This window comes from Pongo pygmaeus, chromosome 14 (genome assembly GCF_028885625.2).
Source record: "Pongo pygmaeus isolate AG05252 chromosome 14, NHGRI_mPonPyg2-v2.0_pri, whole genome shotgun sequence".
NCBI classification, from domain to species: domain Eukaryota; kingdom Metazoa; phylum Chordata; class Mammalia; order Primates; family Hominidae; genus Pongo; species Pongo pygmaeus.
The window spans coordinates 86687855-86713710 of NC_072387.2; the positions used below are offsets into that span (position 1 = coordinate 86687855).

The following is a 25856-nucleotide window of genomic DNA, read 5'->3' on the forward strand; positions in this document are numbered from 1 at the left end:
TACCCCTGCTGTTTCCATACCACAATTAAATAAAGACTGCATTATAGGCTATTGTGTGTGCATCATAAGAGAAGCTCTTCACTTTTTAAAAACTGCAAATTGACAATTTATAATTGTATAAATTTATGGGGTATAAAGTGATGTTATGATTCATGAATAAAATGTGGACTAATTAACATCTATCACCTCAAGTACTTAATATTTTCTGTAGTGAGAACTTTAGAAATATTCTCCTAACAATTTTGCAGTGTACAATACTCTATTATTAATTATATTCACTTTTAAATGCTTCACTGAATCAGCCTTGGCTCTTACCTAGGACCTCAGGTGGCTCAGACTGGAGGCCTTCTGGCTGCTGGCCCTGCAGCACGTTGAGCAGGGCTTGGAGACTCCTGAGACACAGGGATGGATGAGAAAATCGTGTCTCCTTGATCAATTCAAAAACTTCACAAAGGCCAACCTCAATAATCTATTTAAAAGGAAAAAATATATATACTTTATGACATGTAAGCTAGTAACACTTTCTAAGCAGTTTAGTTGGTACAAGTTACTTCCACAGCAAATGATAACGTATATGTATAATGGAGCCATAATAAAACATCATGAAAATGGCTTATAACAATGAACTAGAGACTAGATTGCATTCACTCGGAAGAAATAAACTATATTAATTTGCAAAGTTCATTTGATTGTACTCAAGGAAAACTCAGTACTCTTTTTGTCAAAAGTCATGTTAATTGTTACCTATAATCAGAAATAAAGTCAACACAGCACATATAGTAAAAAGATTTTATAAGGAGCTTTTCATCTTAGCCTTTTCTATAATGGTACAATCACTATATTATTATTTATAGTTGGTATCCCTTCTTGTAGGATGATCACAAAACAATTTAAAACTGCTTAGCTAAAAATATCACTGGTACTTTTCCTTTAATTATCTTACTATTCCTCATCAGGTGCAAGAAAAATCAGACTCTATATCCAGCAAAAGAGATAAATCTGTTACTAAAGATTGAGAGAGCAAATTGCAATGAATGAGTTTAAGGATACACCTTCATAAGACTGATAAAACAAAAGACAAATTCCATTTCTCAGGCAATGTCAACATTCTGAGAACCAGTTCAGGAAGTATTAAGTAAATTGTTTGGAGAAGTAACAGAAAAATTGAAATAAGACTAATTAGTAGAAACTCCCAAAACCATTAATTCTATTGAACACAACAGTGGAAGAACAGTCTCTCTGCTGATATTTTTGCGTTAATTCATATATTACATAAATACCTCCTAAGCACTCATATTGTGCAAACTCACTTTAGGAAATATGAAGGTATCCTAGACCCTGTCCTACAAGAGTTTGTAATCTAATAGGGTAAATTAGTCATGCTATATAATTCATACTCAGTACAGACCTCTGTTATAGCATTTATTACATTATAGTGTAACTATTTTTGTTTTCATTTTCCCAACCATGTTGGGATCTTCCAATATACAAGGAACATGTCTTAAAAGGCTTGTATATCTTCCAATATACAAGGAACATGTCTTAAATGGCTTAATACCTCCCATGCCTAGCCAATTACCTAGCATATGGTAGGCACACATTAAATATTTGTTTAATTTATTCACTAAATTGTTTGCTAACAACCACTGCATCTCAGAAGTACATTTTCTAAACCAGAAGCAAATCGGCTGAAGGTAAGTCAATTGTAGTTCTGATTAACATTTACAAGTTTTCTGGAAACAACAGATATAGCTGAGAAGTCAAATAACTAGGAGGACTGTCTTTAGAGAAGTTATCTAAAATGCTAACAGACTTGATTATAGCTAACATTACAGAAGAGCCTGCATAGAGTTTCAATTGATTAAACACATTAAGTGATTCAACTTTCACATTTGATATAGTTTCTTTTCCTGGAATGGACTAGAAAATAAAAACATGCTGCCCAAGATTTCTATTTGCTTATGTACTTACAGGAAAGAGAAATGTGAAGTCAAAGATCTCCAGAGTACAAAATACAGGGCTCTATTCTCAAGCCAATGGAAGACTACTATATTCTGTCATTCTTTCAGATTGCTTACTCTGCTACCAACCATGATTTTTCATAAATCCAAGAGGATTCTTCACAGATGACATTTTTGGCTAAGGTTCATTTATTATAGATACAGTTTCCTACAGTGACAAAGGAATTATTGAACCTTGCCAGAAACAGTAAGACTGCCTAATAAACAGGTTCTTGATCTCTCTGGTAAGTTTAAGGTGTAATAACAAGTAAATGGCAATAGGCAACTCAGGTGGGCTGCCTAGAAACAGAGCTAGCCGGTTGTAGTGAGACTGGCCCATAAAACTTTGGTCACAATGATCATGATAGAGAACTCTTCATCTGTCTGGGTTAAACACTGTGAGAGTCTCACTAATCATCCACGTCTTGGTTCATTGTAGACTTTTTGTTTAACAAATGGGAAAACATTCATTTTCAGAATAGTAATATATATTCAATACACAACAAAAATCAACCTCAAGTTCTGCAACTATTAAAGAATTTTTAATATTTAGCTATGGATTATTGCACAGAGATATCAGATATGTTCTTAAATAAGTATTTTTCTGCTGTTTGGCTAAGTATAAGGTATTTTACCAAAAGTTTGAACTTTGAAAGTAGACTTTAAAACAGTTTGAAGTCTTACAGTCAATGAAAACACATATTTCTCCCTCCTTCAGTATCAGGAAGGAAGAGTGTAAGGAGAAAAAATATAGTCCTGCCAATATAGTATTATTTCATTTGTGTGTAAAAAACATTTTAATGTGTACATAGAAAAAATGACAAAGGAATAAAAATCTTTATATTGGGGTATATTTTGGTTAATGGTATTTCAAATATTACTTCTGATTTTTAATACCTCTTTAGAAAGACATTCTGATTTTTCAAATTATCTACAATAAATATGTATAATTAGCAAAATAAATAAATAAATGTGATATTTAAGAAAAATAATAATTATAACAATAAAAGAACACAAGAAGCTTCAATACTTTCAATAACGAACTATAACTAATTACCCAACACATGCTTTCGCACTTCTCTTCAGAAAATAGTCTTTTGTAAATTTACTGAATTTTACCTTTACTGCTGCTCTCAAATAATTAAATTTTGAAGGTTATCTATCATATTTGAAAGATAAAGAAACACAAAGCCCAAATAATTACCTGATACAGCCAGTCTAATATATTAGGAAAGTGAGATAAAAATATATCTGGCCAAAGAAAAATGATATATAATGAGTCTTTCAAGGTTTTATTTTGCCCTTTTCAAATCATATATTTCCAAATGTGACTTTATTATTTCATGAATAAGTGTGATCATAAAAGTTTAGTTACATCACATTTGGATTTAATAATTAACTCTTTACCCTTAAAAATTGTATCTTGTTCAGTTAAAAGGTCCTAAAATCACTTCTGATACTTTTATATTTGAAAAAGCTCAAAAGGAAATCAAAATTATATTTACATATTACCATAGAGTGAAGTATACTGTCTTTTAAAATTGTTTGTATAAAGCAAATATTTGGTACAGAGAGAATATCTACAAATAATAAAAAATTTAAAAATCTAGAGACAAAGAAAAAAGGAGAGGGAAGAGGCAGCAGCAGAAGGAGAGGAGGAGAAGGCTAAGGTGGAAAATTCTGAATGTGAGGCTGGGTGCGGTGGCTCACACCTATAATCCCAGCACTTTGGGAGGCCAAGGTTGGGGGATCACCTGAGGTCAGGAGTTGCAAACCAGCCTGACCAACATGGTGAAACCCCATCTCTACTAAAAATACAAAATTAGCCAGGCATGGTGGCGCATGCCTGTAATCCCAGCTACTTGGGAGGCTGAGGCAGGAGAATCACTTGAACCCAGGAGGTGGAGGCTGCAGTGAGCCAAGATCGCGCCACTGCACTTCAGCCTGGGCAAGCAGAGTGAAACTCCATCTGAAAAAAAAAAAAAGAAAGAAAGTATGAGTGTGAAGTTTGTGAGTTCCTTGCCTAACAAATTTATCCATGACTACCACCATCTTCTTCCCTTCTCTTCACACCTAGAGCAAGAGAACTTTTCAAAACTTTTCAACTTTTCAAAGCTATTTTTTCAAACAATGTTCTTGATCCCACCCCCCCCATCTCTCATAGAAATTTGTTTCAACTTGTGCCTACATAGTGATAACTCCCAAATCTATTTTTCTAGCTGACACTTATCTTTTGAACTTCAGACCTACATAGCACACACTGGACACTTCGCATTTACCTCAGAATCAGCATGTGCAGAACTAAACTTGATCATCATTTCAGCCAAGCACTGTTCCTTATCCAGTTTTCCCTCTTTCAGTAAAGGGCCTCACCACACAAAACCTTTAAGAATATCTTTAGATTCTGCCTTCTTTTTCAGTCTTTATAGCCAATTTATTACTAATTCCTGTCAATTCTGCTTAACATTTCTTATATCCAAAACACTGTCACTACCGTAATTCCAACCCTCATTAACACTCTCTAGACAACTGCAATAACTGCCTAAATGGTTCCTCTGTCTCCAATCTCACTCACCACCCTGTAGTTATGGATATGCCTTACTAACTGGAGTACAAAGTTACTCCAGTGTTAGTAAGGCATATCCATAACTACAGGGTGGTGAGTCTGAGGCACTCATGTAAGTCTGATGATATTCTTTTGCTTAAAATCTTCAATATTTACTAATCACGAGATAACATCTGAATCAATTACATGGCACATAAGGCCCTTCATGATTTAGCTTCCTGCTCTCTCTCTCTTGCTCTATCTCAGCCAGTGTTGAGTCCTTTCTCTAACGTGTTCCACTATATCTAGCACTCCCTATCAATCCTTAAGGCACTAGAGAATACTTATTAACCTGGTTCTTATCCCTACAAGACAATGCTTTCTTGAGGGCAGGAATTATGTCTCATCCTTTTGTTCTCAGGACCTAATATAATGCTGGCTACAAATTCAAAAAGAATATACTGAATTAAGAAATAAATGATCCTACGTAAGTCTAAATCTTTTAATAATGTGGCATGACTGGCTTCAAATGGGTTCAGATGGGAAATATGAATTCTAAGCGTTACTATTTAAAAATTATGCACCAGGCATGGTGACTCATGCCTGTAATCCCAGTACTTTGGGAGGCTGAGGCGGTCAGATTGTTTGAGCTCAGGAGTTCGAGACCAGCCCGGGCAATCTAGCAAAATCCCATCTCTACTAAAAATACGAAAAGTGTCCTGGGGTGGTGGCAAACGCCTGTAGTCCCAGCTACTTGGGAGGCTAAGGTGGGATGATCGCTTGAGCCTAGGAGGCGGAAGTTACGGCGAGCTGAGATCACGCCACTGCACTCCAGCCCCAGTGACAGAGCCAGACCCTGTCTCAAAATGAAAATAAAAACAAAAATAATAAAAATTATATAGCTATAAAATCTGTAAAGTTTTAGAGGATATAGATTTTAGTGACAGTTTGAGCTGGGTAAAAAATTTAATGTAGAAGCATTCAGGGCATAGAAAGCTCCTTTAAATATATCAATGATTACTGATCCACAAAACACAAAAACAAAAGCAAAAAGCAAAAAAAAGGGTGACAATCAAGGTCTATATAACAGTCAAACTCAATTTATTAGTAACTAAATTTTAAAACTCAAGAATTGGAAAAATAAAACTGTATTTCAACAACACTTCAACAACAGATTAAAAACTGTCTTAATCATGTTAAGGAAAAAAAAAAAAAAAGAGTAGGAGAGACAGAAACCTCAGGCAAGAAGGAATGGGACAGCCACACACTTAGGAGGAACAACAGAGGAACAAAGAAAAGGAGCAAACTAGGATAACAGACAGCAGCATTTGAGGCTGAGGCACAGGGACGGTCAAAGGGAAAAGAAAAATGCCAACATTTCCCACTTGCCTTCAAATCTCATCACCTCAAACCTTAAGAGACTAATTTCGTCCTCAGTGTCAATCCTTCATGTCATGGAAATGGCTGCCAAAAAATATCACCTGAAAGTTTCACTCCCCACCCATAGTATCTGCTTGCCTCTGCATAGAGGCATCCCATCACTTCTTCCTCTCCCCTCACCTCTCATTCATCAGGTGATTGCACTGATTCTCTAGAAGTTTCATTTGCTTGCATAATTTTTTTAATAAACTGAAGAGTTCCTTGACAAGTAACTCAAATTCATTTGCACCTACACATTTTCTTGTTTGCACCTAACCTGACACTTATAACTATATATATCATTTAGCGAGCACTTCTTTCTGGCAGGTACTGTTCTCTCAAGCACTCAACATCCATTAATTCATTTAAATTGTCACCACAACCCTATGAGGTAGATGCAACCCCCAATTTATAGATGACAAAACTGAGGCACGGATGTGTCAAATAACTTCCAGTATCACATAGCTAGTAATTTTAATGGTGTTTGAGCCCCAGCAGTTTGGCTCCATTACCCACGCTAACCCTGTTTGCAGACAGGTCAGTACTTGGTGGAAAATTCAGTATTAATCACTTGGGCTATCTGATCTTCTTTAATTTTCTTTGAAAGATCCCCCTTTGACTCTGTTAATTATGCTGCAAAAGGTTATCTTAAGAATGCCTGATATTTCATTTAATACTCACTAATCCTGATGTTTTTAAACACCCTAGGAATCCATTGTTCTTGTTTATGCAATTTAATTTGAACTACAGTTTACTATTCAAAATCTGCATACCTGTGTAAAAAATTTACCCAGGCTTTTGTCTTCTCTCACAATATTGAACTTAAGTAGCACAATTACTATAATACAGTGTGACTCACACATACACAGAATTGGTATTCTAACTAAAAAGTAAATTATACAAGTCCTCCAGCCTTATGTCCTAACTCAACTATGTTTTTTATCTCAATCTCTCCTAGTTAAGCATAAGAAATTACAATTAGAGACCATAATTTCTACGTAGAGCAGCTCCCATATTAAAGATAAACATGTTTGTTTTAGGTTAAAGAAAGAAGCTATTGGCCAGGCACGGTGGCTCACACCTGTAATCCCAGCACTTTGGGAGGCCAAGGTGGGTAGATCACCTGAGGTCCAGAGTTTGAGACCAGCTTTACCAACATGGAGAAATCCCATCTCTACTAAAAATACAAAATTAGCCAGGCACGGTGGCACATGCCTGTAATCCCAGCTACTCAGTAGGCTGAGGCAGGAGAATTGCTTGAACCCAGGAGGCACAGGTTTCAGTGAGTCAAGATCATGCCATTGCACTCCAGCCTGGACAGCAAGAGCAAAACTCCGTGAAAGAAAGGAAAGGAAAGGGAAAGGGAAAGGACAAGGGAAAAGGGAAAAGGAAAGGGAAAAGAAACAAGGAGAAAGGAAAGGAAAGGGAAACGGAAAGGACAAGGGAAAAGGGAAAAGGAAAGGGAAAAGAAAAAAGGAGAAAGGAAAGGAAAGGAAAGGAAAGCAAAGGAAAGGAAAGCAAAGGCAAGGAAATCAAAGGGAAGGAAAGCAAAGGAAAGGAAAGCAAAGGAAGGAAGGAAGGAGCTATTAGAGTAGGTACAGTTAGGACACTGCAGACAAAGGAAATAAGAAAAAGAAAAGGGTCCCACTCTAAAATAGGAGGCAAAAAGGACATGTGAAGATGGCTGATCAAGAAGCTGAGTAAGCTCACAAAACCTGTATTACTCTATGAAATATGAAGCAAGCCATCTGCCAAGAATAAGGTGAGAAGAACCTGACGATATGATTAAGGATGGTGGTGTACTCAGGAACAGCCACCATAAAATGTGCAAAAGAACTCAGACCAGGTTCCATTTATGCTGCTATTTCCAAGTAGTAAAAAATATTTACACAATCCCTTGTGGATATGTGTAAGTTTTCAAGGAATAAATTTAAGGTATCAGTTTAGTAAAAAGGCAATAGTCATAAATCATTTATAATTATAAAATCATTTTGAATATCTCTGTTTAGAAAAAAGCAATATGCATAAGTCATATAAAGGCACCATTTAAAAATGCCTATATTTTCACCTATTCTTTTGTTATAAATATTAACTATATCTACTATATAGAAAAAATATATATAACAGGGCGGGCGCAGTGGCTCATGCCTGTAATCCCAAGCACTTTGGGAGGCCAAGGCAGGAGGATCATGAGGTCAGGAGATCGAGACCATTCTGGCTAACACGGTGAAACCCCGTCTCTACTAAAAATACAAAAAAAATTAGCTGGGTGCGGTGGCGGGCGCCTGTAATCCCAGCTACTCGGGAGGCTGAGGCAGGAGAATGGCCTGAACCCGGGAGGCAGAGCTTGCAGTGAGCCGAGATGGCACCATTGCACTCCAGCCTGGGCGACAGAGCTAGACTCCGTCTCCAAAAAAATAAAAAAAATAAAAATAAAAAATAAATATATATATATATATATATATATATATATAAAATAACCTTCCAGTCTTAAATACACCAATACTTACACAGAACAGAGTACATTGAGAATAGTTCTACAACACAGGTTTTTTTTTTTTTTTTTGTAAATGGAGTCTTGCTCTGTCGCCCAGGCTGGAGTGCAGTGGCGCGATCTTGGCTCACTGCAAGCTCCGCCTCCCGGGTTCACACCATTCTCCTGCCTCAGCTTCCTGAGTAGCTGGGACTACAGGCGCCCGCCACCACACCCTACTAATTTTTTTTTTTTTTTGTATTTTTGGTAGAGACAGGGTTTCACTGTGTTAGCCAGGATGGTCTCGATCTCCTGACCTCGTGATCCGCCCGCCTTGGCCTCCCAAAGAGCTGGGATTACAGGCGTGAGCCACTATGCCCAGCCAGTTTCTTTTTTTTTTTTTTTTGAGACAGTCTCACTCTGTCGCCCAGGCCGGAGTGCAATGGCATGACCTCGGCTCACTGCAACCTCCGCCTCCTGGGTTCAAGCAATTTTCCTGCCTCAGCCTCTAAGTAGCTGGGATTACAGGCACCTGCCACAATGCTGGGCTAATTTTTGTATTTTTAGTAGAGACAGGGTTTCACCATGTTGGCCACGCTGTTCTCAAACTCGTGACCTCAGGTGATCCACCCACCTCGGCTTCCCAAAGTGCTGCGATTACAGGTGTGAGCCACTGCACCTGGCCTACAATACACACTTCTATTATAGAAATACCAACTAGTTTATACGCTCCTGGTAAATAAGGGAGTAATATCAGAATAATGCAGAAGTTCAGTTGGTTCATAGGTGATTTTTTTTTTTTCCTAATCAAGGGAAGCTACAATATCAAGAGTACAATTATAAGCTTAGGCAGAAAGGAAAAGGCTCTCAGCCCAGCTACTACACAGCCGAGAGGCTTTGTAGTTCTATTTCAAGAAAAATAAAAACGCATACCTGCATCCCAGGCGAGGAGCACCTCCCAGCTTTCCAGGGCTCTTGGCTTTCTCTTGTGCCCACCTTACTCTCAGCTCACTGGCTCAGAGCTCTACTTCCATCTGCCATGGCTCAATGCCTCTATACCAGCATTTCCACCCTACTGCTTTTGTACATTTTTTAATTGCCCCTATAACAGACTCCAACCCACTGATCTCCCTTCCTGCGCTTTCCAGTGAATTATCAATTATTGACTTTGTTAGCACCTTAGTTATAAAGTTGTAGAGTTTTCCTTTTCTGCTCCAAATCTATTTTTGCCCATAAGCCGTGTTATTTTTAGTGTGCAATTTTACATAAAGCAATGTATTTTAGCAATGCATATATATGCATTATAGCCAGAACACCTGCAGGTTATACATCTAAATATTAATAGAACTCAGTGGCTTACCTTTGGAAGCTTGATAGGGGGCTCTTTGGATTCCTCTTCTTCATCACTATCTGATTCTCCACTCTGCACAGAATTCTTAGATGCGGCTGCCAATGATATTTCCTTTTTCTGCCATTCCAGAACACAATGGCGTACATTACAGTAAATATTGAAAGCAGAAGGATTGCTATGTAGTTTGATATCTGGTACGATTACTGTATTCTCCAAGTTTTCAGACTGAAATACAAAACAGAATATTTCCATTTCACACTCTTTTCTATCATCAAGTCCCATTTTACATAAAAGTAAAGATTAGACATGCTAACTGACTTGCAGAAGACACATTATGTGACACAGCAGAGACAGCCTAAGTCTATGGACCCAACTTCTAGTCCCCTTTTCTATACCTCACTATTTTTTGAGTAATGCAGCAATAACCAACCAATCTGACAAGGGCTGGAAAGGGATAGGCAAAAAACTTAGAAATATTCTTGTATTGCCATGACAGGAATAGACTCAACAAAGCTTAACTCCTAGAGTTCTGTATCAAAGGAAATTCATTTGATGACTTCCTAAGAGACACCAGACACACTGTAGAGTCTCATTGACCTACTACAAACATTAGATTGCATTTTGAATGCTTTTAAAAGTAGATATAGAAGGGCCCCCCCCCAAAAAACACTTAATTTTTATCAACTCATTTCATTCTCATTCAAATAACAGTAATGCCAAGTAAACTGTAGATGCTTCCCTAAGCTCTCTCTCACCTATCAGTATTGATAAAGGCTAAAAATCATGTGATTGGTAATTTGTTAAGACTAAACAGTTTCTCTTTTATGTCCAATATTTTATTTATCAGACAGCAACTACAATTTCAAGATCAACATTTACATTATAAATATAAAAAGCTGTTTTAAAACATTTTAGAAATTCAACTTCCAATAATTAGAGTATGTCCAGGAAGTATCTAAGATAAACAAAATGATACCTCAAGTACCAAAAACACTTGGACCCAAATATTCGACTCTTCTTCCATAAAGAATTGGAAAAAAACAAAACAAAATACTCTTGTTAAATAAGAAATACATCAAAAAGTTAAATTGGCATGGCATATAACTTATGAATATATGCATAAGAGATATTTGTAATATCTCTTATGACTTAAGAGATTTTAGTTTTTACATCATACATTATACATTAACTTATACATTGCTGATGGTCATGTAAAATGGTACAGCCACTCTGGAAGAAAGTACAGCAATTTCCTACAAAACTAATATATCTCTTAAGTCTTAAGATATTTGTAATCTCTTAAGAGATATTACAAATATCTGTTCTCCAAATATCCAGAGATATTACAAATATTAGCTATTCAAATCCAACAATATATAAAAAAGTAATACATTATGACCAACTGAGGTTTAATCCAGGGACAATGTTGGCACAACACTGGAAAAGCAATCACTGTTGTGACAGAGAAAAAATATATTATACTGCAAATAAACACAGAAAAATCACTTGACAAAAATCCAGTATCGATTCATGATAGAAAAAAAAAGTCTAAGTTAGGAATAGAAGGGAATTTTCTCAACTTGATAAAGGGTATCTACAAAATAACCACAGCTAACGTGGTAATAGACTGAATGCTTTCCCTCTAAGATTGTGATCCAAGCAAATTGGTCTACTCTCAGCAACTCATCAACATTGTACTGGATATCCTATCTAGTACAAGGAAAATGTCCTACCCAGCCAAGGGAAAAAGGCAAGAAGAAGTATTTTCTTAAAAAGAAATGTTTTTACTTGTAAAAAAACATGTAGAGAATCTTAAGGAATCTGCAAAAAAGCTACCAGAAATAGTATGCAGATTTAACAAAATCACAGGATATAAAATTACTATATAAAAATGAGTAGTATATCCACATACTAGGAATGAACAATTGAAAAATGTAATTTCAAAAATAATAGCATTGAAGTCACAGACTGGGAGAAAATATTTGCAAACCACATATCCAACAAAGGATGAGTATTCAGAATACATAAAGAATTCTCAAAAGTCAACAGTAAAAACAAACAAGGAATCCAATTAACAAATGGGCAAAAGATAGGAATAAACACATCAATATAGAAGACACACAAAGGGCAAATAAGCACATGAAAAGAATTTCAACATCATTAGCTACTAGGAAAATGCAAATTAAAATGAGATACAGTACACACCTATCAGAATGGCTAAAATAAATAGTGACAACACCAAATGCTGGTGGGGATGAGGAGAAACTTATACATTGCTGATGGTCACGTAAAATGGTACAGCCACTCTGGAAGAAAGTACAGCAATGTCCTACAAAACTAAATATGTGCTTACCATATAATCCAGCAATTATGCTCTTGGACATTTACACCAGAGAAATGAAAACTTATGTTCACACAAAAACCAGTACACGAATGTTCATAATAGCATTCTTTTAAAATAGTCAAAAGCTAGAAATGACTGAGATATCTTTTAATGGGTAAATGGTTAAACAAACTATGGTACATCCATACCATGAAATGCTTACTCATCAAGGAACAAACAATATGCAACAATGTGTGTGAATCTCAAAGACATTTTGCCAAGTGGGGAAAAAAAGCACCAATCTTAAATGATTACATACTGCACAATTTCACTGGATAACATTCTTAAAATGGCAAAATTATAAATGCTGAACAGATCAGTGGTTGCCAGAAGCTAAGGAGAGGGTGAGGCAGGAAGATACCTGTGGCTATAAAGGATATCACACAGAATCCTTGTGATGGAACTGCTGTATATCCAGACTATGGTAAGAGTCACATGGACCTACACATGTGATAAAATTACACAGACTTAGGGGCACACAAACACATACACACTGCATTCATACTGAAATCATCTCAAAGCAAAATAAATTTTCAAAAATAACTGCATTTACAGTAACATCAAAAATATAAAATAATTGTAAATAAAAGTAATAAAATATGTGTAAGCCCTACACACTGAAAACAAAAAAGTGTTGCTGAGTGAAATTTAAAGACTTAAATAAATGGAGATATATACCATGTTCATGGATTGGAAAATTCAATACCATTAAAATGGCAATTCTTCCCCCAAAAGCAAGCCACAGAATAGGAGAAATGTATTTGGAATGCAGATATCTGACAAAAGACTTGTATTTAGAATATATGAGAAACTCTGGCAATTCAATAAGAAGAAGACAATTACAAAAATAAGAGGCAAGATCTGAACAGATATTTCACATCAAAAAAATAAGAATGGCAAAAGGTACATGAGAAGATTTCACATCATTAGTCATTAGAGAAAAGCAAGCTAAAACCACAATGGGAAACCCCTACTCAGTAGGCTGACTAAAATTTAAAAAGCGAATACCATATGTTTGCAAAGATATGAAGCAACTAGATTGGTCATATACTACTGGTGTGACTACAGATTGGAACAACCACTTTGGAAAAGAGTTTTCTAGTTTCTTAAAAAGCTAAATGTACAGGCCGGGCGCAGTGTTTCACCCCTGTAATCCCAGCACTTTGGAAGGCCAAGGCGGGCAGATCACCTGAGGTAAGGAGTTCGAGACCAGCCTCCACATGGAGAAACCCTGTCTCTACTAAAAATACAAAATTAGCCGGGCATGGTGGTGCATGCCTGTAATCCCAGCTCCTCGGGAGCCTGAGGCAGGAGAATTGCTTGAACCTGGGAGGCGGAGGTTGCAATGAGCCGAGATCGTGCCATTGCACTCCAAACCTGGGGAACAAGAGCAAAACTCCGTCCCAAAAAAAAAAAAAAAAAAAAAAAAAGCTAAGTTAAACGTACATTTACCGTGCCAACTCTGAGGAAAAAGTTAATGCTGTAGGCATGATTGCTTACTCCTTGTATTTCCCCAAGGAAACCATTATTGACCCTTGGCTAACCTTTGGGAATGTGGATGTTTAGAGTTTTCTTTGTGGTAGTGATTGATGATTGTGTTATGAACACATGGAGCAATGGACCATGCCTCCTGGCCTGTCAGACTGCTCTGCATGTACAAACATCAAGCTTTACGATGTGTACCTGAGTTTCACTTACCATGTCTGATTGACTAACAAGATATGTCTATGTGACCAAACCCACAAAAAGTCTTGAATTCTAAAACTCATCTGAGCAAAAACAATACACACATTTATCTGTAGTTCACTGCCAGAGAGAAAGCATGTCTTTCTTTCTGACATGAAAGCTCAGTCAACGAAGAACTAGGAAGCCTATGCCATAACTCCCTATACATCACAAACACATACCTTTTTCCTGCTGCTTGCTCTGTATCCTTTGTTGTAATAAATCTTAGCCATGAGTATAAATTGCTTGTGAGATTTATAAGTCCTGCTGGCAAATCAAAGGAAAAACCACCTAACCATTCCACTCCTCAGTATGCACCCAAGAAAACTGAACACACACACATACACACACAAGTGCATATATATGTATATAAAATCAGCAAAAAAAATGGAATGAACTATTGATATAGAACAACATGAACACAAATCATTATGCTGAGGGAAAGACACCAGATTTTAAAAAAAAAGAGTACTCACAATATGATCACATTTATATGAAGTTCTAGAAAATGAAAATTAATCTACAGTGACAGAAAATATATCTGTGGTTGTCTATAGCCAGGGTTATAGGGAGGGATGGAATCAGCAGAGGGTAAGAAAACCGGCCGGGCACAGTGGCTCGCGCCTGTAATCCCAGCAGTTTGGGAGGCCAAGGCGGGTGGTTCACCTGAGGTCAGGAGTTTGAGACAACCTGGCCGACATGGTGAAATCTTGTCTCTACTAAAAATACAAAAATTAGCTGGACATGGTGGCTGGCACCTGTAATCCCAGCTACTCAGGAGGCTGAGGCGGGGTGATTGCTTGAATCCAGGAGGTAGAAGCTGCAGTGAGCTGAGATCGCACACCACTGCACTCCAGCCTGGGAGACAGAGCGAGACTCCGTCTCAAAAAAAAAAAAAAAAGAAAGAAAAAAAAAAGAAAACCCCTGGAGATGATAGAAATGTTCTGAACTTTGACTGCAGTAGTGCTTCTATGCATGAATGTTAACTTTCAAAACTTACTGAACTGCAAACTTCAAATCTCTATGCCAGGCTCAGCTGCTGAGAAGCCTAAAGACAGACACATTTGGGATCAGGAAGTTGAGGAACTTTTCTGAGTAATGAATTTGATTTCTCCTGTAAGACAGTGAAGTCATATGCTGGAAGGCAGAATTTATCAGAGGTTTGAGGAGCACGGCAAAGGTCTGAAATAATCACAGAAGAAAAGAGAACTATTTGACCAGAAAAAATAATAAGATAGTCCGGCTATGGTATACTTGAGATTGATGATCATGAATGTGTATTGTTATCAGTTAACTCTTGTATAACTCTCTTTGGCAGCACATGGAACTCACCTTAAGGGAGGGACAAAATAACTGGATTCACGCAAGACTGAGTTTTGTCAGATTAATGCAACAAATATACAAGGGAGATATGGTAGGTAAATAATAGCCTCCAAAAACATCTACACCCTAATTCCCCAGAACCCAGGTGAATATTACCTTACATGGCAAAAGGGACTCTGTATATGTGATTAAACTAAGGATTTTGAAATGCACAGATTATCTGGATGGGCCAATGTAATCACAAGGGTCCTTACAAGTGAAAGAGGGAGGCTGGACAGTGAGGAGGAGATAAAACAACAGAAAACTATCAGTGATGCCGCATGAGAAAACTCAACCAACCACCACTGGCTTTGAAGATGAAAGGGGGCCACAACCCAAGACATCTGAGCAGCCTCTATTATAGAAACTGGAAAGGCAAAAAAAGATTCCGTCCTAGAGCCTCCAGAAGGAATACAGCCTTGCTGACACCTTGATTTTAGCTCAGTGAGATCCATTTTGGACTTCAGATTTCCAGAACTGTAAGATAACGAGTTTTATTTTAAACCACCAAGTTTGTGTAATTTGTTACAGAGTAAATAAGAGTTTTTTTAAAAAGAAAGACTGTGGTATCTAACCTGGGTAAGATGGAAACTAAATAAAGGAGATGACTGATGGATGAGGAGAAATAGAGGGGTTGATGATAGCCATAAAGTAGATATAATGGCCATAGATAGATAGATAGATAGATAGATAGATAGATAGATAGATAGATATAATATAAAGGAGATATAAAGTAGATAAAATGCCAGCTAAATGGCATTTTAAAAATAACTTTCAAAAAGAGGGTAGATGAAAAATAATCTGGAAAAAGTAATACAGGTCAAGGAGACTAACAACACCATTTTACTACTTTATATGCTTTCCATGAGCAAAAAATGCCTCTTACTCATCTTTGTATCCCAAACATCCAGCATAATGCCTGCACATACTCAGCATGCAATTAATGTTTGAGGAATAAATGAATGAACTTACTTATATCACTGTTATCTCAAACTACTCTTAAAAAGAAGATATAGAAATACTGAAGGCAAGAGGAAAAAAACTGAATTACTAAGGGCACAAAGCTAGTTGGAGGCTGAATTGAAGGGGACAAAAGACCTTGACTTCTCCTCACCTCTTCCTGGATATCATATGCCACCACTTCAGGAAAATCACCAAATGAAACCTTAAAAAAAACTTAAAAGATATTCAAGATTCCCATACTCTGATTTGCACATAGCACCAAAAAGTTGAAAAGGGATAGAGGTTGGAATGACTGTATTTGTTAGAGGTTTTCTGTATATTGACAATGCGCTCCACTTCCCTCCTCTATCCCAGAAGCAGAAGTAATGAGAAGGGATACAGTGAACAGACATTATTTTTCTGCCTACCCGGCAACACTTAGGGTAACTATTCCTCCCTCATTCCATGTGGCCTATTCACCAGGGTGCTCACCCACTGCCCATCTCAGGGTTAAAAATATAACTCAGTCTAACCAAAGTATCCCATATCTCTGTGGTCAAAGCAAATGATGCAGGTAAACCGAAAATCCTACCCAAGACTTTCTGCTATGACTAGTAGAAGAGATTGTCTCTTGCTCAGAGCAAATGGAGCTGGAGCTGCTGGCAGCCTCAGCCCTCAGTCACAGGTAATAAGTCCATACACAGAGGAAGGCAGAAGCAAGAGCTGAAAATACGGGTTTGATTATTTCATTTATTTATTTATTTTTGAGATGGACTCTTACTCTGTCGCCAGGCTGGAGTGCAGTGGTGCGATCTCAGCTCACTGCAACCTGCTTCTTCCGGGTTCAAGCAATCTCCTGCCTCAGCCTCCTGAGTAGCTGAGACTACAGGCACGTGCCACCACGTCCAGCTAATTTTTGTATTTTTCGTACAGACAGGGTTTCACCATGTTGGCCAGGATGGTCTCGACCTCTTGACCTCGTGATCTGCCAGCCTCGGCCTCCCAAAGTGCTGGGATTACAGGTGTGAGCCACTGCGCCCGGCCGATGATATTATTTCATCCCTGGATCCAGCTATGTCTCAAGATAGAGCCACCAAATAAATGCCATCCCCCAACCTTTCATTTTATTTTAGGTTTGCTACTTTGAAGTAGATTTCTCTCAGTTACAATAGTAAAAACACTAACTTAAAAGTGTAGGAAACAATTGCTTCTACAGTTGCTATACAGGCCCAGCAAATCTATTGTTTCTTTAATTCAGAGTGAAGCTGTTCAGGAATCATAGTTATGACTCTTCTCTTCCTTCTGTCTAGATGTTCAATAGAAAAGAGACTGTAATATAAAGTGCTCTAGTCACTGAAAATGTTTAGTATAAAAAAGATGGATTTTATAGAGATCTCTGCATTAGGTGAAAATAGATTCTTGGTTTCTAAGGTCTCACCTAATTCAAATATTCCATATTGCCTTTTCTTTTGCACAGGTACCAACAGTCAAAAGAGGCTCAGAACAATATGGACACACCAAGTTTCCCTAATTCCTGTCAAGAAAGGCACATGATAAACCCAAATCCAAGTCCCAGTTTACAAGCTAATTTTACTCAAGTTTCCAGTACCTGTAGTCAGATTGAAGAAAGAGAACAGAAATGGATATGTTCCCCCAAAGGACTGATCAAAGATAATAAGAATAAATAACAAATAATTTTCAACATCCAGATATTAACTTCCAGGCTACTGGTCAAGAAACTCCCAAAAATAGGCTGGGCACAGTGGCTCATGTCTGCAATGCCAGCACTTTGGGAGGCTGAGGTGAGAGGATTGCTTGAGCCCACGAGTTCGAGACAAGCCTGGCCAATACCGTGAGACCCTGTCTCTACAAAAAATTTAACAATTAGCTGGGTGTGGTGGCATTTACTTGTAGTCCCAGCTACTCAGGATGCTGAGACGGAAGGATCACTTGAGCCCAGGAAACTACTGGACTCCAGCCTGGGTGACAAAACAAGACCCTGTTTCAAAAAAGAAAAAAAAAAGGCAAGAAAGAAAAAAAACACCCAAAAGAAAGATGAAACTAAAAGAGGAACCAAATCATAAAGGGCTTTTACAAAATTACTTCGGCACATACTAACAAAATGGTTTAATTATACTTATATTTTTTAATCTTGGCATTTTTATTCAAATCACCATATGAAAAAGTCCTATTCCTTATAAATTACCAGCAGCTTTACCTTGCTTCTTGTCTTCACTTTTGATTTGCTCTTCTGTTTTCTTTTCAATTTCTTCTTATTTAAAATTTTCTTATTCCTAAATGTTAAAAGAAAAATGGGAAAAAAAAATGAATGTTCACAGTAGGACATACAAAGCTATCAAAAATGGGTATTTCCAAAATAGACATTTGGATCTTTTTCTTGCAAACTTTCTTTATGTGAAACAATATACTTTACATACACATATAAGATACTAACATATAAAGTAGCTATTGAGAAGATAACACGGGGCAGCTAAGTAATATATAAAATATATTAAATGATAATAAAAATTTGAATATGCAAAAACATATATAAACTTAAAACATTAAAAAGGCATCAAATGAAGTGTTTTATACTTTATCCATAGTGGGATGTTTACAAATATCAGTGATGTTTCCAAGAAAAAAAACCTGCTCTTTTTGGTAGTGAGGGCTACAGTGCAAAGGGACTTAAGAGCCACTTTTTACTAAACTACTATAGGAAAATCCCCAACTCATATACTTTATGTCTCCAGCAGCTAGTCTGGATACATTCATTATCTCATAGTCCTAAGACCTAATTATTCTTTAAGCAAAAGGAAGCCCCTGAATAACTTTTGAGAAACAGAAAAAAATATGTGATAAAGAATAAGAATTATGGTGCAAGAAACAAGCAGCAAGGCAAACATTTTATTTTCATTTCACTTAATATGTTTTATGTTCACCATGCTGAGATGCAAAGTAGTAAAGACACAAAATGAAAAAGACAGTTCTTGTCCTCAAGGAGCTCAGAGACTTGAATGGAAAGCACAGTTTAGTGATCTAACAAGAGGATACTACTGCTGTAATAAAGAAAAAAGGATGAAGGAGGAGGGGGAGGGAAAAAAAGAGGGAATGGGGGGAGAGCGAAGGGGAGGAGGTTGTTTCAGATGCTGAAGGGGTCAAGTCCTTAAGATTTGGTAACTAATTTAGTGACACCAGTGACAAAAGAGAAAAGTTTTAAGCCTAGGTCACCTGGAGGTAGACAATGTCACTCATAAAAATAGAGAAGTTAGAAGGAAGAGTTAAGCCTGCTGGAAAAAAAGTAATGGGTTTGATTTTGAAGATGTTTAACTTCAAAATGCCAAAATGTCAACAAATAGACAAGAGTAACAAGCAGATGAAAATGTTATCCTTGACATTTCCTTCAGTTTCACTCTTGAAATCAAAATAATCACAAAATCTGGTCAATTATATCTCAAACAGTTCTTGAATCTGTCCACACCATCTTTACTGCTGCAATGCTAATAAGCTAGGTTACCACCACCTCTTACCTGGACCACTGCAAAAGCTTAACTCATTTCTGCACATCCATACCCTTCAATCCATTCTTCACATAGGAACCTAACTCAACTTTTAAAGACACAAACCTGAGTGGTTAATTCCCCAGCTTAAAAATCAGTATCTTCTCAATTCTCTTAAGATAAAGTCCAAAAGCACTGACATCATTTAAAAGATCCTCTTCCCATAACTGACCTCCATCGAGCTCTCCTGCCTCATTTTGCATTCTTTTCCACCTGATTCATCATACTCCAGCAAGAAGGATATTCTTTCAGTTGTTTGAACCTGTTAAGCTTCATCACAACTTTCACAAAGGTTTTCCCTCTTCCTGAAATTCTCTACCACATCTTCTCCTGCTAATCACTACCTATCTTCGAGGTCTCAGCATAAGTGTCACTTAAGTCTAACTCCCCACACTGGATGGGTTTCCCTAATATACACTCTCATTCATCGTATATTTATGTTTCACTGTACAGCCAATAACTGTAATTATGTATGGAACTGTTTAATGTATTGCTTCCTCACCAAGCTAAAAGCTCCAATAGTGCAGGGGCCCTGTCTTTCTTGTTCATTGCTCTAGCCTCTGTCCAGAAAAGTTCCTGGGATATAGTACTCAACAAGTATTTTAAGAGAAAGAGAAAGTATAAGAGAAAGAGTGAGGAAGGGGAGAAATGAGGAAGTTGAGAGCTACAGCTACATGCCTTACTCAGAGATTAAAATAAGGTATCTACATCTATGGTATCGATACATGAGTGCATTTAAAGCATATCTAGCCAGAAAGGCCCACTAAGGAGTTATCCTTGGGATTATTTTGCACAGACTTTAGTACAAAGGAGGTCATGGAAACTATGTATGTGGATGAGATTTCCACAAGATAGTATGCCATAAAAGTAAAGAGAAAGAAAGATTAACAGTGCCAAATGCTAAACATAAATATATATACCTGCTTATAGAATCTACTCAACTACTAGCATTGTGAGGGCATGACGAATGTCTATTTCAACTGTGTACTTTCAGCACCTGCATCAATGTGAAACATCATGGATGGTCAATAAACATCAGATGAACAAATAAATAAAACACAATAAGTATTCTTCATACTATTTAGGAAACCAACTTTCCTTTATATTAAAGACTACCTGAGTGAAATCAGATATTTGAGCAACAGGAATACATAACTACTAAGAGGTTAGCCCCTTCTATATAACTTATAAAAGCATCAAAATTTATTCCAAACCAATTTTCAGAGAAGTAGAATATATAAATCCAAATACAGATAGATTTCCTAAAGACTAGTTATAACTGACTTAAATTTTCCCAATTAGAGACCAATGTTTGTGTCTGTTTTATCTAATGGAACTTCTTTAAAGTTCATATGACTTTACGTACATTTCTAAAATACTTCTTTCTATGCATGATGGCATTTAATTGGTTGTAACAATTCTTATAAATCTGAACCCATCAATTCTTAAGTATAGACCATCCAAGAACTGGCTATTCCCAAATTAATTATAAATTACTTTTACTGTATTTTTTTGTTGTTGTTGATTTGGTTTGCAGAGGTAGAGGTAGAGGTTTTCTAAAAGAGCCAGTAATAAGTTGAAAATTATATAAACAAAATTTGTATTCAACATTAGAAAATTTAAAAATGCCATTTGCTAGTAATATAACATACCATTATATCTCTATATTTGAGAACTAAGCTTAAACCTTTCACAATATCTGACGATGGGAATATAAAAGAGAAACTCTAAAAACCAGTCTTACACATTAACAATTTACCTTGGAATTTCTGATGATTTAGGGCTTTATATTCTAAATCAATCGAAGCTTAATGAAGAATGTATGGAATTGGTCCTGTAAGACTTTTAGTCTTCTCACAAAAATAACTTCATATCCATGAGATTTGAAAGAATTGTGGTTGACAATAAAAGGGAAAGGCTATTAACATGCCTTAAATATTTATCTTAAAATATTTACTTTAAAAATTCCAAAAATATTTTCTTAAGAGCTACGCTGTTTAAGAAAAACCAAATGCTTCTGCAATATAAGAACAAATCAATTTTGCAAATTGTTCAGTGATATAGATCAATAGTTTCTCTATCAGCTTATTACTGAGTATACTTTATACCAAAAATGTAGTCATAATTTTAAAACCTCTTTCACTCAAATCTGCTTCACATTTGCAAAATAAAGAGATGAAGGAGACTGAGGTTCCTTCTAAATCCTCTAAAATGCTAAGATTTTAATAAATCCAAATTTACAGAACTTCTGGAATAAAATGGTTTCAATCTTTTGCTTCATTTCTCTTAGTAATAAGAAATAAAAAATTCCTGAGCCTGTGATCTAAAGCAGGAATAGGGAAATTTTTTCTGCAAAAGGCCACACAGCAAATATTTGACACTTTGTGAGTCACAAGATCTCTGTTGCAACTACTCAATGGTTACAGCACGAAAGCAGCCATCGGCAGCACATAAAGAGAGGAGTGTGCATATATTAAAATAAAACTTCCAAATTTCACATAATGCTCACAAAACATTCTTTTCCTTTTTTATTTTCTTTTCAACCTTTTAAAAATGTAAAAACCATTTTTAGCTCACAGGCTACATAAAAACAAGAATTGGGCCTCATTGGTCTGTGGGTCTTTGTTTGCTTGCCCCAGATCTGGGGCATATTTTGATAAACAGGCCCATATCAGAAAGGAAAAAAATGCTTTATAGCTATGAGTATGCGACACAGATAAAACTATTCAAAACATCACTATGCTTATAAAAATAAGCACTCCTAAAATTATCTGCATTTTCTTTTTATAAAGATAAACTTCTGACTTCCACTTCCCTAAAGTAAGTGATTAGATAGGAGGCAGGCCAATGCGCCTGCTTCAAAGACTAGACTAACCAACATAAGAAAGCTGTGGAAGCAATGAGGACTAAAAGAACGAAAAATCCAGAGGTGGAAGAGCACTTCCAAGGCAGCTGAGACCACTGGCTTGTTCTTCCATGGGGGTAATTGCAGAGTTTGGGCATGAGTAAGGACTGAGCTTGGCTTAAGCAGAGGAACTCTAATAAAGGAAACAAGAGACTAGTAGTGCTTTAGATGTCCACGTGGGCTGAAATGACAGACGAGAATCTAGAAAAGCTCCAGATACACAGACAGCTTTCCCAGTGGTATATCTCCTCAGAAATAGAACTGGAACACTGAAGGATGATAGAGAGGCTGGGTCAAGGCTGGGCGCGGTGGCTCACGCCTGTAATACCAGCACTTTGGGAAGCTGAGGAGGGCAGATTACTTGAGGTCAGGAGTTCGAGACCAGCTTGGCCAACATGGTGAAACCCCGTCTCTACTAAAAATGCAAAAAATTAGCTGGGTGTGGTGGTGCGTGCCTGCAATCCCAGCATCTCGGGAGGCTGAGGCAGGAGAATCGCTTGAACCTGGAAGGCAGAGGTTGTGGTGAGCCAAGAGCCAAGATTGCACCACTGCACTCCAGCCTGGGCTACAGAGCAAGACTCCATCTCAAAAAAAAAAAAAAAAAAAAAAAAAAGAGGCTGGGTCAAAAGGGAAGAGAAAACTTCCATAAGAAGACAGAATCCTAGTAGAGGGAGGGAGCAGACTATGTAATCCCTCACTGGATTGAGATAATCAAACTCCTCATTCTATCTGTCTGACATAGCAAAGAGCAAACCTCTCTAGGAGAAAACACATCATCTGAAAGAAAATCATGTTCATTCATACACAGTGTTAGTCTAGTTTGGGGACACTAAGTAAACACATTAAGAGACATCAAAAGAAGCAAAATATGTGGCAGACACATAATCAAGAGAAAACCAGAAAATTCGTCAGACTCACAGAAAACCCAGATATTAACGTTAGGATGCAAGTACCTGAGATGCAGAGATTAACAACGTGTAAAATAATGCAATTGGCAATTTTCAACATAATTTATAAAAAAAGAACCAAGTGGACATTCTGAAACTGAAAAATAAACATCTGAAATTAAGAACTTCTCATATGATTTAAAAAGCAGAGTAAGTTACAGAAAAACAGGTTTCACAGACTTGCAAACAGCAAAAATAAATAAATAAATAAATAAATAACAGAATTCAATCACGGAAACAAAAATGGGATGAACAAAAGAGAGAATGAGACATGTGGGACAAAGTCAAACGGTCTCATATTCATATAATTGGGATCCCAGAAAGAGAGAAAAAAGAATGGAACAAAAGCAATATATGACAAAATAATTACTGACAATTTCCCAAAAGTGAAGAAAGAAATCAACTGAGAGATTCAAGAAACTCAGGGAACTTTAAGCAGGAAAATGCAAAGAAAAGCATACCTAGGCACAGCATGGTCATACTGCTAAAAGCAAAGCATAAAGAGAAAATCTTTAAAGCAACCAGAGAAGAGATACACTTAAAGGAACAATAAAATTGATAGTTCCATTCTTTGTGTTGAAAAGTGCTGGGGGGTGGGGAGGGGGAGGTGGTAGAGTGGAGGGATGGGGGTTAGAGGTAGGGGAAAGTAACCTGGAATCATATAACCTTTAAGAATGTATCTTTTAAGAATGAAGACAAAAATAAAGATGTTTTTAGATCCATGAAAGCTGACATAATTCACTGTCAAGAGACCAATATTACAAGAAATACTGAAGGAAAGTCTTCCTTTAATAACTGTAACATCATAATTTTAAATGAAACGATACATGCTAAAAGGACAGAAAAAGATGTATCTCAAGCACACTCTCCAGTCTCCCAAAAAAAGTTGGAGTGGCTATTTTAATATTTGACAAAGTAATTTTTAAGGCAACAGTATTAAAAGAAATGAAAAGAGCATTTCTAAATGGCAAAAGGGTCAAATCATTAGGAAATCATAACACTCCTAAATTTGAATGCATCCAGTAACACAGCTTCAAAATATATAAAGCAAAATTGACAGAAGTAAAATGGGAAAATACAAATTCACAATTGAAAGAGTAGATTCTAACATACCTCTCTGTAATTGATAGAACAAGTAGAGACCAAAACAGCACTGACACAGAAAAACTTGAAAACATGATTAATCGGCCAGGTGTGGTGGCTCACGCCTGTAATCCCAGCACTTTGGGAGGCCAAGGCAGGTGGATCACGAGGTCAGGTGTTCGAGACCAGCCTGACCAACATGGTGAAATACCGTCTCTACTAAAAATACAAAAATTAGCCGGGCGTGGTGGCACGCACCTGTAATCCCAGCTACTCAGGAGGCTGAGGCAGGAGAATCGCTTGAACCCGGGAGGTGGCGGTTGCAGTGCGCCGAGATCACACCACTGTCCTCCAGCCTGGGCGACAGAGCGAGACTCTGTCTCAAAACAAACAAACAAACAAACAAACCATGATTAATCAACCTGACCTAATTGGTATACATACAGAAACATATCCAACAACAGTAGAATGCATATTCTTCTCAAGTGTATATAGAACATTTACCAAAATAGATAATATGCCGGACCACAGACCAAGTCTAAACAAATTTCCAAGGACTGAATGATAAGGTAATTCTCTGGTCATGGAAAAATTAAACCAGAAATTAAAAAAAAAAAAACAAAAAACTAAGAAATTCCCAAATGTTTGGCAATCAAAAAACAAGACTTGTAAATAAACTATGGGTCAAAGAACTAGTCACAAAGGAAATCAGAAAATATTTTCCATAAAATGAAAATGAAATATGACATAACAAAATTGGTAGAATGCTAACGCAGTACTTCCACAAAATGCATCGCCTTTTGCATACACATAAATGCGTATATCGAAAAAAACACTGAAAGTAAATTATCTAGACTTACAACTCAAGAAGCTAGAAAGAAAACCACAAATTAAATGCAAAATACTTAGTAGAAAGGAAATAAAAATAAGAGATACCAATGAAATGGAAAGCAGACATTCAATAGAGATTATCAGGGAGCCAAAAATGGTTCTCTGAAAAGATTAGCATACATAACAAAAAGACAAAAAATAAATGCTATTGAAGATGTGGAGAAAGTAGAACTCACACACTGTTGATGGTAATGTAAATCAGTACAACCATTGTGGAAAATAGAATGGAGGCTCCTGAAAAAACTAAAAACAGAACTACCATATGATCCA

General features: G+C 36.8%; 1 protein-coding gene across 28 annotated transcripts in view; it reads right to left on the reverse strand.

Annotated features, from left to right (window-relative positions):
• The window catches only part of MYCBP2 (MYC binding protein 2), a 275983-nt gene that overhangs the window by 227231 nt on the left and 22896 nt on the right, over nucleotides 1-25856 (reverse strand). For 27 of the 28 annotated variants that reach the window (XM_063650979.1, XM_063650974.1, XM_054446938.2 and 24 more), the window contains exons 2-4: nucleotides 18419-18494; nucleotides 9798-10013; nucleotides 316-469 (exon numbers count right to left, since the gene is read on the reverse strand). In XM_063650979.1, coding sequence (XP_063507049.1) covers nucleotides 316-469; nucleotides 9798-10013; nucleotides 18419-18494 — 446 coding nt within the window. Of the gene's footprint in view, nucleotides 1-315; nucleotides 470-9797; nucleotides 10014-18418; nucleotides 18495-24953; nucleotides 25067-25856 lie in introns of those variants that run through there. The other variant, XM_063650988.1, reaches the window with a different exon arrangement.